Genomic DNA, 15,729 nt, shown 5'->3' with positions numbered 1-15,729 from the left:
TGGGAAAATGTTGCCTGCTCTGATGAGTCTTCATTTCTGTTGAGACATTCAAATGCCCCCCCCCCCCCCCCCCCCCCCCCCCCAGTAGTAAATGTTGGACATTTTCTATTTAAAAGCATCAGTCTGGTAGATTTTGTAGAAAGAAAAGAGTTGCAGGCTGGTGAGGAAGTATGATGAAGTATCTGTACATGTTCATGGTATTATAATATTATATGTGATTGATTACACATCCTGTCCTGTCTTTAATCCATTTTAAACACTGACTACAGACAAATCCTCTGATGCCTCCATGCTGCTCAGTCGCTTTCACACAGAACAAGACCCCCCCCCCGCACGCACGCACGCACACACACACACACACACACACGGCCTGAAGCGTGGGGGACAGATCGAGACAGAATGTCATGCGTCTGTGACGGTGTGTGTCCTGTCCCTGTGACCTGATTGATGATGCGCCCTGGCTAGTTGGACAAAGGAGATCTCCGTTTGGGTGACTGGTTAGCACACGTGACTTTCACCCGGGAGTCTTGGGATCGAATCTCGATTGGGCCACGCTCCTGAACAGACATTCCTCATCACGCACTCTGCGCTCCTCTGACCAGGGCCTGCTCGCTGTCCCTCGTTCGAGGTGTCGGACTCGTGGGGACCGGGCTTTCCCAGTACTAGCACCGTCACTCTGGAACCATTTGCCACCCTCAGTTAGGCTGCCCCCATCTCCGCAGGTTTTTAAGAGTCGCCTGAAAACCCACTTCTTCCGCTTGGCGTTCCCTGAACATGTTTGAGGTCGGCCCTCTTTTATGTTGATTTTATTTCCTGTTTTTATTGGTCACTTTATCCCTTGTTTCATCCATTTGTTTCTACTTCAATGTTTTACCCTCTTTGCACTATTTTAATTGCTTTTATTATACATTTATTCATTGTGATTTACGTTTCTTATGTATGGTGTTCGGCGCCTTGGGCTCCCTGACAGGGTTGCAGAAGGCATTTTATAAATAAAGCTTTGAATTTATTTGAAGTTATGTTTAGTTTAAGTATACTTTTCATTTACTACTAATGAAATTTAAGGAAACTTTTGGTTTATTTGTAATGAGCTTTAAGTAAACTTTTAGTTAACTTAAAGTTTAGTGATCCCGCACCACCACCCCACCCCCCATTTTGACTCCCACAATTTCTGCTGAGGCCTGCAGTTTGGGGGCTGTACCAAGAGAGGATGAAGCGAACAACAGCAGGGAAGCACTCAAAGCCCTCGTCTCCCGGTCCCTGATCGGAGTAAAGCCTGATTCATGCTTCTCCGTCAGCTCCAACAAGGAGAGACGCACGCAAGGAGACTTTTGGCCCTCATACTTCTCCGTCTCCTGGAGAGTGTTGCAAAGCAATTCCCCACCAGGACAGCAGAGGGCGTAGCGCTGTTCTGTGGTATCCTGTCATGTATCGGTCCAAGATAGTGTGTTTATATTGTGTTTTTGTATGTAAGAGACTTCTTAACACGGACACATTTGTCTCACCTTCTTCATCATTTTCCTGCTGAACTTGCTCTGGTCTCTTATATGAAAAAAGTGACATGAATAAGGTTTAAAGATTAAATGTGATGAGAATGTCACAAACAAGCAACAATCACACTTACAAACTCCATTTTTAAGTGGAGATTCAACTTTTTTATTTATTTCGTGTCAAATGGTTTTTGTCTGTTACTGTACAATTCGCCATTTTTTGTTGACTAGTAGTGTTGTTTAATGTTTAACGCTGCCTAGCAAGATGTTTACGCTAGTCAGCCAGCAGTGTTGAGCAAGTTACTTCAAAACTGTAATGCATTATTTATTACTTGTTACCCTCATATTAAAGTAATTCATTACATTACAATATTACTGATTTTAAAATGTAAGGCATTACACTACCTTTGCATTACTTTAAGTTACTTTCACCAAAACAACTTCAGTATGAATCTGGTCATGTGACGCTCAGTGAGCTCATGACATATATGTGGAAGGTGACGTGGTGTCTGAGCTAGGATTGCTGTTAAAAACAGTCAGATATCATAACAGTGCTTTAACCTGATTGTTTATTAAATAAAAGCAACAACGATCTGTACTCTCAACACGCTGCCATCTTAGATTAACTGAGCAGGGAGTGAGGTGGTGGGGCTCCAAGCCTATATTTGCCTCGGTCCCCAAATATCTTGATACGGCCCTGGATGTGGGACTGACTTCTGGGGTGATCTGATTCTATCACATGTATAAATATTAAATGCTTATATATTATTGCTTTTCACTGGTAAACATGTGTATTGGGGATAAATCTACCTACTTTTCTTCTTTTCAAGCACTTTGTTTTGTTTTCTTGATTTTATTTGAATAATTTCTGCCCTTTCTCTCTCTAACCTTCCTGCATGCTGCATGTTTTCTCCGTCTTCCAGAAAAACTGTTTCCTAGATTTCCTACTTTCTAACGATCAGCCAAAGGGATCTTCACATGCGCGGCGCTCCAGCAGCAATGAGTTGAAATCACCGGGGCCCAGATTAACTCAGCGGAGGCAAAGCACGTCAGAAAAGCACAAAATACCAGAGAATATGCGCTGATATGAACGATCGCAGGTGAATTATTTTGTTTTAGTGGAGCGATTTTGTGAATGTTACAGCGGCCGCGTGGAGGACGCAGCTGAGCCGTTACCGCGGCGTCCTCTCTGCCCGCAAAGCTGAGTCCATAAATGACGTAATATATGCAGACACTGCATCTTTCTTCGGGTTTCCCGCAATTTGAATTTTTAAGGAACACATCTTGATTCTTGGTTAAAAAATGCATTGTTATTACCGCGGTACTGACAATTGTACCGAGTAAATATTACCATTTTCTTTCCCTGTAATGCCTTACATTACCACATTACAGCAAAAAGCAATGCTTTACAGTAATTAATTACTTTTGTACCGCATTACTCCCAACACTGTCAGCCAGTCTAACGTTTGACCAGAAATACAATTATCCTCTTGGACTTTATTACCAACTCACATTTCCTTTCTTTCTTTTGCCCATGACAAGAACTCGCTGAACTGCTGCCGTCTGTCTCTTGACACCTGTGTTTACTCCTGCTTCACTCAGCCAGCCTGACTCCCTGAGGGGAGGGGCTGTGTCGGAGAGAAGTCCGTGGTGTCTTTCAAAATAAAGCTCACGAGTCAAATATTTCAAAATCATTTTTTTTCTTCTCCATGTTATTGGGGTGGGGGGGGGGGGGGGGGGGGGGGGCAAATGCGCGTTTGTCCAATATTGGAGGGAACCCGTCCCCCCGGTTCCTACGCCCTTGTATACCCGACACATGTCCGTCACGTGACTGATCGCTGGTTCTGCAGGAGCTCGAGACCGAACCGAAGCCCGACCATGGAAATCTCCTTGTGTGGAAAACACGCGCTGGTCACTGGAGCTGGGAAAGGTGAGGCAGAGCTGGGACAAAACACGTTTTCACACCTTTCTGTCTCATCGGAACCGCAAAGAAGAGCCCGACTGAGGTGTCGGCGGCCATGACTCTGGGTCGGTTTGAGTTGGTTTAAAACAGAACGCTCACGGGCTTTGACTCAAAGTTTAGAAGGTTTGTGAGAGCTGTAGGTATTTTAAAACTCACACAACGTGTGATAGAGAAGCAGAAAGTACTAGTCAGCCATTTAATACAAGATTAATTTATACAATACATGTTTTATCCGGAGCCTCGTCTCAAGTGTAGAGGGGAAAACGAAGTTTTAGGTGAAGACCCAACTCTGAAGCTATGAAGCCATTTCTATATGTTCTATATAAACCCCATGGGTCAACAGTACATTAAACCTGTATGCCTGAACTCATAAAAGTACAAAACAGTTCTGAACTTGAGCTCAAGATTTTCAGAGGACTGCTGACATCTTCATGTACACAGACCTGTGACTGGGCTGGACTGGGACAAGATCAGCCAGGGCGTTTGGACCGAGGCCAGCCCACCACACCAGCTCTCACCCTGGTCCTCCATATTCCAAATCCATCATATTTTAGTTGTTTCCCTGCTCCAGCACAACAAGTGGGCTTATGTTGCTGATTAACACTTCAAACCAAGAATTCCTGCTGACGACATCTAGCTGCTCGTCTTAAGTGAAGAGAACGGTAAAGCAGAAAATAAAAGTAGTCGGGAAACACAGCTGCCATGTATGTCCTAAAGATCACACACACACACACACACACAAACACACAAACACACACACACACACACACACACAAACACACACACACACACACACACACCATGTAATGTGTCTATGGTGATATTGTGATTTCTTAGTAAATATTCTATTTGGTGAGAGATAAACTTTATTGTATTTATCCTAGTGGATCTATTGTTAAACGGGTAAACTAGTAGTAGCACGTTCAATGTCAAAGAGAGTAAAGTGTTATTATCAGGAGAGGTCACGTGTCAGGATCACGTGGGGAGCTACTGCCGAACTCCAGAAGGGAATTAATGAAGGTAAACACAAGCTAAGTTTTGCTTTTGTGGTCAGAGTCGCTGAGATGGCAAACTGGAGCAATGCAGCGCTCCTAGAGTGACTAGCGTGCGGCTTTAGCTTTAGCTCATCAAAGCTACAGATGATTTTCCTGAGGAGTTTCCTTTCTTACTCGCTCGAGTAAGGCCTGGTGGCCCGTCAGGCTTACAAAGCACTGGGGTAAACCCTGACGTTTATCATGGTCCTCTTTCTCTCTCCCACATAACTTCCTTTCAGACTATGAGAGAGAAATCTGCAGCTTTGTGCAAAGATATCATCAGCCTAGAGAGACAGTTAATCCTTTAAAGGTGTGGGTTACTCATTTATTCCATACGTATATGATGCAGGAATGTAAGAAAATATCGATATAACAATATATCACAATATTTTTCCCAGCAATGTTACCGTATTGACCTAGCCTGGCCTGCCAGACTCATCCTCTGCTTAATTCTGCACAGAGAATGAGTAAGGGTAAGGGTCACTGCAGCCACGGTAATCCACAGAGATCATATGTTTTTCAAAAAAACAAGACGGTTATTATTATTGTCAACTTTTTTACCGGCGTTTACCGCTACACCGGCTACCGTGACAACCCTAATCGCTACACCTGCCGAATCCTCCCACAACGCCATCCTCACTGTTGAGAATGTGGCAAGTTGGATAAACGAGGGCCCGGGCGGGATTCGATCCCCAGACTCCCGGGTGAGAGTCATACGCTCTAACCAGTCAGCCAAAGGGACATCCCCTTGGCCAAGTAGCCAGAGCGCATGATCTATCGGGACACTGACAGGACACACACTGCTACAAGAAGATACAGCCAGGTGCCCTCTGCTGTTACGGGCATGTAATGGTTAGTAGGGCTGTGACGGTACGCCAAACTCGTATTTGGTTTGGTCCAGAATTTTGAAGGGCTCGGTTCATTTTCGGTATATTATTATTAGATTTATTTATTTATTTAACTCATTCACTCCCAATTATGATTGCATTTTTTTTACTGTGTGGGCGTTGGAACGAGCCCCCGCACCGAGAGAACAAACATCTCATTTTAATATTTAATCAACACTTCTCTGTAATTCCTATTCTACATAACAATAATATAATTTATCCATGTCGTATTATTATTCTTACTGATGAAATTAGAAAAGATATGCGATAGATCCAGTGATGGCCTCCTTCAGCGCTAACTAGGGCAGGGTTCCCACGTGTCCTGGAAAACCTGGAAAATGATAGTCCAATTTTCCAGTCATGGAAAACACATGGAAAATGGGGGGAATTGCAAAATGTCCTGGAAATTTTTGAGTTGTCCTGGAAAATAATTTTCCCTCCTTGTGGATAAACAAACGGATTAAACATTTTGGGCAATACTGGGCTGTAGCGCTTCTCCTTTCATTTCTGCATCTAGCTGGCACAGTGCCCCACATGACGCTTCCAACCAATCAGATTGCATATTCCCCTTCAGTTCCAGTTCCACTTCTGTTTTTCCAACTGTCTTTTTGGCTAGATTTACAGATTTTTCACCCCTAGATTTATTTCTCCAAAGAAGGGCCAAAAGTAGCGACTCGGTTCACGAAGTATTGCTTTATCGCAGTTTATAGAGCGAGAAGTTTTTCTCCTTCTCTCTGTTGAGTGACAAAGGAGCAGCGGAGAGCTTTTGTTTTGCTCAGAGGACAGAGCCTCAGCTGTTCATACTGTTTTTAGCTAGCTACACAAACCGCAGCCAGGAGGCAGTGAGAACTGTAGACTGGCATGGTCATTTGAACAAAGTTGTTAACGTAATTAAATTGAATTCGACACGGCTAAATTAATAACTAGAATGATTTTAAGTGGTAACTATATATTTATCATAGTAATGCTACGTACAGTCCAGACTAAAAAGGTAGCAAACAACTAGAAGTACTTATCTCTGAGGTAGAAAAAAATATTTTTCAGGTCCAATATGTCTGTGGTGTTAGCGGGAGATATTAGCCTAGTCATCTATCCTGAATTTTGTTTCTGGATGACTGGACTAACCTAAAATGACCAATACTGGAACAACTAAATGCAGTTTAACATCCAACTATGTGAAATAAGCAGTAAAGTGTAATGTGGTGTGTACATTAAGTATAATACATAGAATATGAAAGATATAAAAGAGCTAAGGTCTGAAAAGCAGGCCTAATTTATTGAATAAACAGTCAATATAAACAGGAACAATCTTTCTAAATATGTCTTTGTGTCCTTTATAGGCAGGAGTGAGTGATGTCAGGAAGACGGTGCAAATTCAAAACTTTTCAAAACTGGCTTTTTGCTAGCCCCAAGACTCTCTGCCTGTGTGTTGGGGTTTACCCCGATGGACGAGAGGGTAGCTTCCCTGTGCCTTCGGGTCGGGGAACGGGTCCTGACTGTAGTTTGCGCTTATGGGCTAAATATGAGTTCAGAGTACCCACCCTTTTTGGAGTCCCTGGGATGAGTGCTAGATAGTGCTCCATCAGGGGACTCCATTGTCCTGCTGGGGGACTTCAATGCTCACGTGGGCAATGACAGCATGACCTGGAGGTGTGTGATTGGGAGGAACGGCCCGCCTGATCTGAACTCGAGTGGTGTTTCATTATTGGACTTCTGTGCAAGCTGCAGTTTGGCCATAACGAACACCATGTTTGAACATAAGGATGCCCATCAGTACACTTGGTACCAGGGTAGCCTAGGTCGCAGGTCGATGATAGACTTTGTAGTCGTATCATCTGACCTACGGCCGTATGTTTTGGACACCCGAGTGAAGAGAGGAGCAGAGCTGTCAACTGATCACCACCTGGTGGTTAGTTGAATCAGATGGCAGGGGAAGATGCTGCGTAGACCTGACAGACCCAAACGCATAGTGAGGGTCTGCTGGGAACGTCTGGCAGAAGAACCTGTCAAGACGGTCTTCAACTCCCACCTCCGGCAGAGCTTTGACCGCGTCCCGAGAGCAGTGGGGGACATTGACTCCGAGCGGGCCTTGTTCCACTCTGCGATTGTTGAGGCGGCTGTTGCTAGCTGTGGTCGCAAGGTGGCCGGTGCCAGCCGTGGTGGCAACCCCTGTACCCGCTGGTGGACACCAGAGGTTCGGGGAGCTGTCAGGCTGAAGAAGGAGGCCTACAAGGTGTGGCTGGTCTGTGGGTCTCCGGAGGCAGCAGACAGGTACCGGATATCCAAGCGGGGTGCAGCAGTGGCAGTTGCCGAGGCAAAATCTCGGGCCGGGGAGGAGTTTGGTGAGGCCATGGAGAAAAACTATAGATCAGCTTCAAAGAGGTTCTGGCAAACTGTCCGGCGCCTCAGGAGAGGAAGGCAGCAACTCGCTCACACTGTTTACAGTGGGGATGGGGAGCTGCCGACGTCAACTGGGGCTATAGTCGGACGGTGGAAGGAATACTTTGAGGAGCTCCTCAATCCCACCTATGCGCATTCCGAGGAGGAACCAGAGCCAGGAGACCTGGGGGTGGACTGTCCAATCTCGGGGGCAGAAGTTGCTGAGGTAGTCAAACAACTACACAGAGGCAGAGCCCCAGGGGGTGGATGAGATTCGTCCTGGGTATCTCAAGGCTATGGATGTTGTAGGGCTGTCGTGGTTGACACGTCTCTGCAACATTGCGTGGTCATCAGGGGCAGATCCTGTGGAGTGGCAGACTGAGGTGGTGGTCCCCATCTTTTAGAAGGGTGACCAGAGGGTGTGTTCCAACTATAGGGGGATCACACTCCTCAGCCTCCCTGGAAAAATACTGGAGAGGAGGGTTCGATCGATAGTTGAATCTCAGATTGAGGAGGAGCAATGTGGTTTTCGTCCTGGCCGTGGAACTGCAGACCAGCTCTATACCCTTGCAAGGGTGATGGAGGGGGCATGTGAGTTTGCCCAACCAATCCACATGTTTTGTGGATTTGGAGAAGGCTTATGACCGTGTCCCCAGGGGCACTCTGTGGGGGACGCTCCAGGAGTATGGGGTGGGTGTCTTTCTGTTAAGGAGCAGCGTGAGTTAGGTCCGCATAGCTGTTAGTAAGTCGGACCTGTTCCCAGTGAGGGTTGGACTCCGCCAGGGCTGCCCTTTGTCACCGGTTCTGTTCATCACTTTTATGGACAGAATTTCTAGGCGCATCCGTGGTGTGGAGTGTGTCGAGTTTGATGGCAGGAGAATCTTGTCTTTGCTTTTTGCGGATGATGTGGTCCTCCTAGCTTCATCCAGCTCTGACCTTCAGCTCTTGCTGGGTAGGTTCGCGGCCGAGTGTGAAGCGGCTGGGATGAGGATCAGCACCTCCAAATCTGAGACCATGGTTCTCAACCGGAAAAGGGTGGCTTGCCAACTCCGGGTCGGGAGAGAGGTCCTACCTCAAGTGGAGGAGTTTAAGTATCTCAGGGTCTTGTTCACAAGTGAGGGTAGGAGGGATCGGGAGATCGACAGGCGGATTGGTTCGGCGACTGCAGTGCTGCGGACGTTGAGCCGATCTGTCGTGGTGAAGAGGGAGCTGAGCCAGAAAGCCAGGCTCTCGATTTACCGGTCGATCTACGTCCCAATCCTCACCTATGGTCATGAGCTTTGGGTAATGAAGTGGCCAAAATGAGTTTCCTCTGTAGGGTGGCCGGGCTCAGCCTTAGAGATAGGGTGAGGAGCTTGGACATTTGGGAGGGACTCTGAGTAGAACCGCTGCTCCTCCGGATCGAAAGGAGTCAGTTGAGTTGGTTTGGGCATCTGGTCAGGATGCCTCCTGGACGCCTCCCTGGGGAGGTGTTTCGGGCATGTCCTGCCGGCAGGAGGCCCCCGGGTCGACCCAGGACACGTTGGAGAGGTTGCATCTCCAATCTGGTCCGGGAACGCCTTGGGATCCTGGTGGAGGTGGCCGGGGAGAGGACGGTCTGGAGCTCCCTAGTTGGGATGCTGCCTCTGCGACCCAGACCTGGATAAGTGGAGGAAGACGACGACGATTTCAGTCAGCACAGTGAATAAACCTGGTTCAGTTGCTGAGCAGAACAAAAACATGACATGGAGATGACTTGATGATGCCACAATGTCACATCTCTGGTATGAACTAAAGTAGAGAATAACTTCTGTTTTAGTTGTGTTGCATTGTAAGTAGAAGAAAGTAGGTGGGATTGTGAAAGACAAAAATCTTTCCACAACTATATTGTCAAAATAACGGTGTGGGTAGGTACAATATCATATCTGTTTCTAAATATATCGGGATATCGGCAAACCGTAGTTATGATAACTTGACTTGTACACTGAAAAAGTCTTGAAATTGTCCTGGAAAAGTCCTGGAAAATAATTTCAAGAAAAGAGTGGGAACCCTGTAGGGGTGTAACGGTTCACAGGAGTTGTTTGAATCGTTTCAGTTCGGTCCACTTGCGTACTGTTTCGGTTCTTTTTTTCCGTTAAATAATTAATTTTTCACACATTCGCGTTATTTAAGTGCAGCAGATAAAAATTCCTTGGCGAGTTTCCGCACGGACGCTGTACTGAGTGATGCATGATGGCTGCATGCGGCCGGTCTCCATTTTTAAAATGTGATCCTGACATCACTGCATGGGAAATGTGATTCTGATCAACGTCTTTCAGAGCGGATCAAACCGGTTGACTGTCGCTGCTGCTGTGGAGTCTGCAGAGACTCTGAGCATCGTGTCGCCTCTCCCTCCCTTCTCTCACACTGAGCAGGCCCACAGCGGCAAACATGTAAACAAACATGTCTGCTGAACTTTGATAACTGATGTAAAGTTTTCATCTTACAACGATAAATATGACGCGGTGGACGCTCGGTGTTTAATACGAGTTTTAAAGAAGAAACTCTGGCGGTGTGAGGTTAGTTGTTAAGAAATAAAAACACGTCAAACACAACACTCGTCTGTATGAGTGAACTGCACATATCATAGACATGAATACGTTGAGGCCCCATTGGGTGCTGGAGAGTGAAACAGCGTCGCCGCCATGTTGGATGGGTCTCCTTACTCTCCAAAGTCAATGCAGAATGAGCAACTATCTGTGCAGCCTACGGTTACAACAACCAGCGTACTATTGAAACAGATCTTGTGTGATTACTAGTGACTGTTCTAGCCTACCTGATAGGATTTTATATTTAATATTTATATATATTTGAATTATCATGCCGTACTTTGTGTTTGATTTTGTGAAAAAGCTGATAAAGCGTGTTTTTTAGTTGGGTAAGCACCTTCCTCAGTAGAAACGAATGCACTGGGGGCTAATCTATGTAAAATGGCGGTTGGCCACCACGGCATCTCCAATAGACAGGGCCAGTCCATGGGGCATCTACGTATACATGTCTGTGGTGCAAATACCCTGTGAAATAATTAAATACATCATTCTAGATCAGCAGACTGTGATGACACCTGGTTCTGATCACTATAGGAGCCGCTTCAGATATTAAATAAATAAATAAATCTAATTATAATATACCGAAAAGTAATCGAACCGAGCCCTTCAAAACACTGGACCGAATGTGAGTTTAGCGTACCGTTACAGCCCTAGCGCTAACCCTGGCCAGATGTCAACAGTTAAACCTTTTTTTCTTTTTACAGAAACTCAAAAAAGGCTTTTAGGCAAATGTAATTAAAGGTGTGGAACACTGAAAAAACATTTTAATGATTATTTCTGATAATCAGTCACTCTGAGAGTTTCATGTTGCTAAACATGAAAAATAGGGCTCGTGATGGTGCTGTCATCACCGACGCAGTCATTGGAGGCGTTGGAGTTAACTCTGTAGTTATGCTGCTATAGGCTTAGACTGCTGGAGGACACACTGACCACTTTCCACACTCTACTGCTTTCTTCTACAATCTGCTCTTTAACTGTATTACTTCCTGCTATTTCAGCTGTTAACTTTATTTTCTCTCTAAGTGTTTTTCTCCCCAGAAGAAGCTACAACGATGTTCTGCTGAGCTGTGGTGGCCTCATGGAGGGGGCCATCGACTAGCACACTGCTGCTAACCACTAATACACTCCTCTCTCTCCTGATAATAACTTTTTGCTTTCCTTGACTTTTGATGTGCTACTACTAGTTTATCCGTTTAATTATAGATTCACTAGGATAAATACAATAAAGTTTATCTCTCACTAAATAGAATATTTACAGAGAAATCACAATGTAACCATAGACACACTACTTGGTGTGTATGTGTGTGTGTGTGCGCGCGCGCACGCGTGTGTGTGTATGTGTGTGCGCGCGCGCACGCGCGTGTGTGTGTGTGTGTGCACCTGCTCTGTCTTCTCCATCCCCAGTGAGTCGTGGAGGATGGCTGCTTATACTGAGCCAGGATTCTCTGGAGGTTTCTTCCTGTTAAAAGGGAGTTTTCCTCTCCACTGTCGCTGCATGCTTGCTTAGTATGAGGATTGCTGTGAAGACTCTTACACTAGTCAGTGACTCGATGCAATTTGCTGGGTTCCTTATGTAGGAAACTTTTTTCTGATTGGCTTAATGAACTGACCTGAATTGGAATGTTTACTGTATGAAGGTCCTTGAGACGACTCTTGCCGTGATTTGGCGCTTTATAAATAAACTTGAATTTGTAGCGTTGTTAATCTACATAACTAGAATTTAACGCTGTTGCTATTCAACTTTGTTAAATTCTGAGAAAGATCAAACGAACTGGCAATGAAACTTAAATATATATATCTACGGATATTTATATAATCGATAGAAGTTCATACACCAACCGGCTTGGTCTATATTTAATCAAAAGATTAATATTTAAGATATTTAAAATTAATAGCAAAAGTTTATTTATTAATTCAGAAGATCTAAAGAGATTTTTGCTCGTTCAGTGACCAAATGCACCACTCTGTGTTTTATTTCAAAGAAGAGTCCGGTTTAAAAAGTTAAGAATTTATTACTAACAATTCATAGATGATAATTTATAAAAGGCTTTGGTATTAAAGCAACCTTTGTCTGGATGAAACTAAAAATGAAGTGTGTGTGTTTGGATGTGTGAATGTAGGTCTCAGAAGGTTTTATCTTAGAGAGAGAAAAACGCGTTCTGGGTGAAAGAATTTGGTTTTCAGATAAGCTAAATTATTTCTTAATAAACAGGCATCCAGACGCAATCTGTGTTCTACCTCACCGTTCAGACGGCCCTCTGTTTGGATCCGGAGGTCAAGGGAGGATGTTGATCAGCCTCTGGGTACTCGGTCCGGTAGGGAAGACCAGTGGTACCGACTCACTGGTCCTCGGGTTGCCGCAGGCACACAGGTGGACGGTTTGCGTTTTAAAATGAACTCTGAAGGAGTTTGCGTCAGCTTGTGCTGCAGATGGTGTTTCTGTTGAAGCAATTCTATCGGCGTGACAGAAAAGCTTTAGTAGAGGTTTCGAACGGCCGACTCGATCCTCTGGACTCTCGTTGCCACGGAGGGAATTTGGTGAGCTCAAGAACTGAACTTGAACTGAGGCGTTAGGTTTTAAGAGACGGCCGGCAATCTTATTCTAACGAATTATATTTTGACATGTTAGATGGTGGGACTTACCTCGAAACACGCCCTCCCAAGATAGAAAGCTCTGGTGTTGTGGAACAAAGACATGTGAGTGCAGTTACCTTTAACCTGATTAATCAGTTTCCCTCTGGGATTAATAAAGTATTTTTGAATTGAATTGAATTGATTTACTGTGTCCTGCATGGTGTGTATAAATACACATGATCTTCTTGTCACTGTAAAACATTACTGATTATCATAAATAATTATTATTATTAACCAAATAATAATAATTCATTTCAGTAATTGAAAACATTTATAATGAACCTTGATGATTATTTATGAACCTTGTAATAAGACAGTGAAAAGAGTTTATTAAAAATGATTCTTTTTAATCTTGAAGTGTCCTTCGTCTTGCGGATGGAACAGCTGTCAGATTAAAGATGGTTTCCAGCAGACTTCGCGTCTCCTGTGATGGATAATCTGTAGACAGAAGTACAGCCAGGACAGGTTGACCCTGCTGAGGAAGTGTGACCTTTGGGTCACAAATGAGGCCATTCATGTCGCTACACATGAGCTGTGGTGGTCTGCCATCTGGCAGACGCGATAGATCACTGTACACAAAAACCACCAGACACAAGAACAGTTTCTTTCCTTCAGCCATTTCTCTCCTCAATCTGTAGATTATTTTACCTTCCTTTTACTATAGTTTTTAATACTTAATCAGTATGCTTATGGATATGTGTGTGTGTGTGCGCGTGCGTGCATGTGTGTGTGGGTATGTATATATGTATATAGGTGTGTGCGTAAATGAACATGTGTGTGGGTATACATGTTCTTATGTGTTTTTAGGTATTTTTATTCTCATTTATTATGGTTGTTGTATGTTTTAGAGAGCGAACATCTACCTAAGACAAATTCCTTGTAAATGTAATTTTACTTGGCCAATAAATCTGAATCCTGAAATCTGAATTGTATTGAATTGAAAACCTGACATGATGCAGGTTTTATAAAAATAAAATAAAAACAGTCTTTCTTGACCTCACTTAAAACAAATAGTATTCATAAAAAATAAAACACACAGAGCCAGCACAGAGTGTACAACCAACCTTAATATTTTCATCTTTAGCTGATACAAACTCTGAACAGTGACTACATTTCCAGCTAGAAAACACACCTCTCTCTCCTCCCGCCATTGTTGATCACGCTGTAGTCCAGGGGTCTGCAACCTTTTCCCATCAAAGAGCCATTAGTACCCGTTTCCCACAGTAAAGACAACACTGGGAGCCGCGGCGTTGTGGGCGGGGCCTACCCTCAGACAGCAGAGAGCTGCTTTAACCGATCACAACAGGTGACAGCAGCCAAACCCAGTCGCTCGTGTACCTTAAAGTTACCTTTCAGCAGAAGATAGTAGATAAAACAGTGTGTATGAAACTGACCCAGAACGTGTAGCCCGTCTGTGTCGACAGTACTTAGATATTTTCACCCTGTCGGTGGTTTTAATGTTGCAGGTGACGCTTTTTGACGCGTCACACGTCTCCTTTTAAAACATGTTTAAACTGTTCAGAATACAAATCCAGGCTCTGTCTCGATGGATTGTTGTAGTTAAACTTTGTGCTGAACTGAACTTTACATTAAACGTTGTTGAAAAGGTAAGAAAAGGATCCGATCTATTTGTTGTTGCCTCGTTTACAGAGATGGAGGTAACGGCGCAGTGCGCGTGGCTCTGGTGCTAATCAGGTTTAACGTTCCTGTTTGCAACGATCTTCACAAGAAGGTAAAACAGTCACATGACAGGGTCACGATGACTGGATATTTCCCGTATTTGATCGTTTACTTTGACGGAGAAACCTCAAGGCTGCAGAAGCGCTGATATTTTTATCGTTACGCACATCGCGGAGGTAGCTACACCAATCCAGAACAGATTCCCATCAGAACATCTGAGCTGGACACTGAGCTCCACGCAGCTCGCTGTCAGCGCGTACGTGAGGTGGACAGCGAGCTGAAGATGTGTAGATCGGGGGCCTGGAGCGCGTTGCAGAACCAGAACCAGAACCATGCAGGAAGGTTCCTCCCACTGAAGCGAGTGTTGTCCAAACCCGGTCTCTCAGAGGGACGTGTCCCTTAGAAAATGTTCCTGATGATGAAACTTTGGCTGAACAGCGCTTGTTCCTGCCTCCACTGTGGCGATGCCTCCATGAGCCCGTCTGAGGAGAAGTCCAGAACCTCACATCCTCTTCAGCTCAGAAAGCTCCTATAGAGACGTCTGGTTACGCACAAGCAGGTGACCTGTCAGGACCTGGACCTGTTCAGGTGTACGCAGACTATCTATACATTTGGTATCAGCTTACAGATAAAAATGATGCAGTAAAATAAAATATATTTGAATTAAATATTCATTAATTATTTTACACGCAGAGAGCCGCATCTTCAGAGGGATGAAAGAGCCGCATGCGGCTCCAGAGTGCATTATGGGTAGCCAGCGTCCAGTTTTATGTTCTTTGTTGTGTTTTATTGCAGGGTTGTGTTTGATGTTTTAGTCGTTTATTCAGTAATATGATTGTGTTTTCTTGTTGGTTTTAATTTTGCACTACGAGTGAGAGTTATATCCCAACAAATGGTGCCGTTCTATGTGGTGAAGCAGTGTACTGCTTCCCTTGTGCATGGAAAGTGCGCGTTGATTGGTCAAATACATTATGCACAGCTGATCTTGGCTCCTTCTCTGATATGATTTGTTTCCTTTATTCAGGATTGTCCTGAGCAGAAAAAAATCAGAGTAAAGGATAAAATAATGTAGAATGGCTTGGACAAACAACTTTA

The 15,729-nt window shown here is 44.5% G+C and overlaps 1 protein-coding gene across 2 annotated transcripts in view; it reads left to right on the top strand.

Annotated features, from left to right (window-relative positions):
- The first annotated feature begins 3,262 nt into the window (after positions 1 to 3,262).
- dcxr (dicarbonyl/L-xylulose reductase) overlaps positions 3,263 to 15,729 on the top strand; it is a 49,993-nt gene continuing 37,526 nt past the window's right edge. The window contains exon 1 of one of the 2 annotated variants that reach the window (XM_054736398.2): positions 3,263 to 3,420. In XM_054736398.2, coding sequence (XP_054592373.2) covers positions 3,369 to 3,420 — 52 coding nt within the window. In that variant the 5' untranslated portion in view covers positions 3,263 to 3,368. The remainder of the gene's footprint in view (positions 3,421 to 15,729) is intronic. The other variant, XM_070545337.1, reaches the window with a different exon arrangement.

Source organism: Nothobranchius furzeri, chromosome 16, assembly GCF_043380555.1.
Source record: "Nothobranchius furzeri strain GRZ-AD chromosome 16, NfurGRZ-RIMD1, whole genome shotgun sequence".
Lineage (NCBI taxonomy): Eukaryota > Metazoa > Chordata > Actinopteri > Cyprinodontiformes > Nothobranchiidae > Nothobranchius > Nothobranchius furzeri.
The sequence above is the reverse complement of the archived record's forward strand: the minus strand, read 5'-3'. Positions and strand labels throughout refer to the sequence as shown.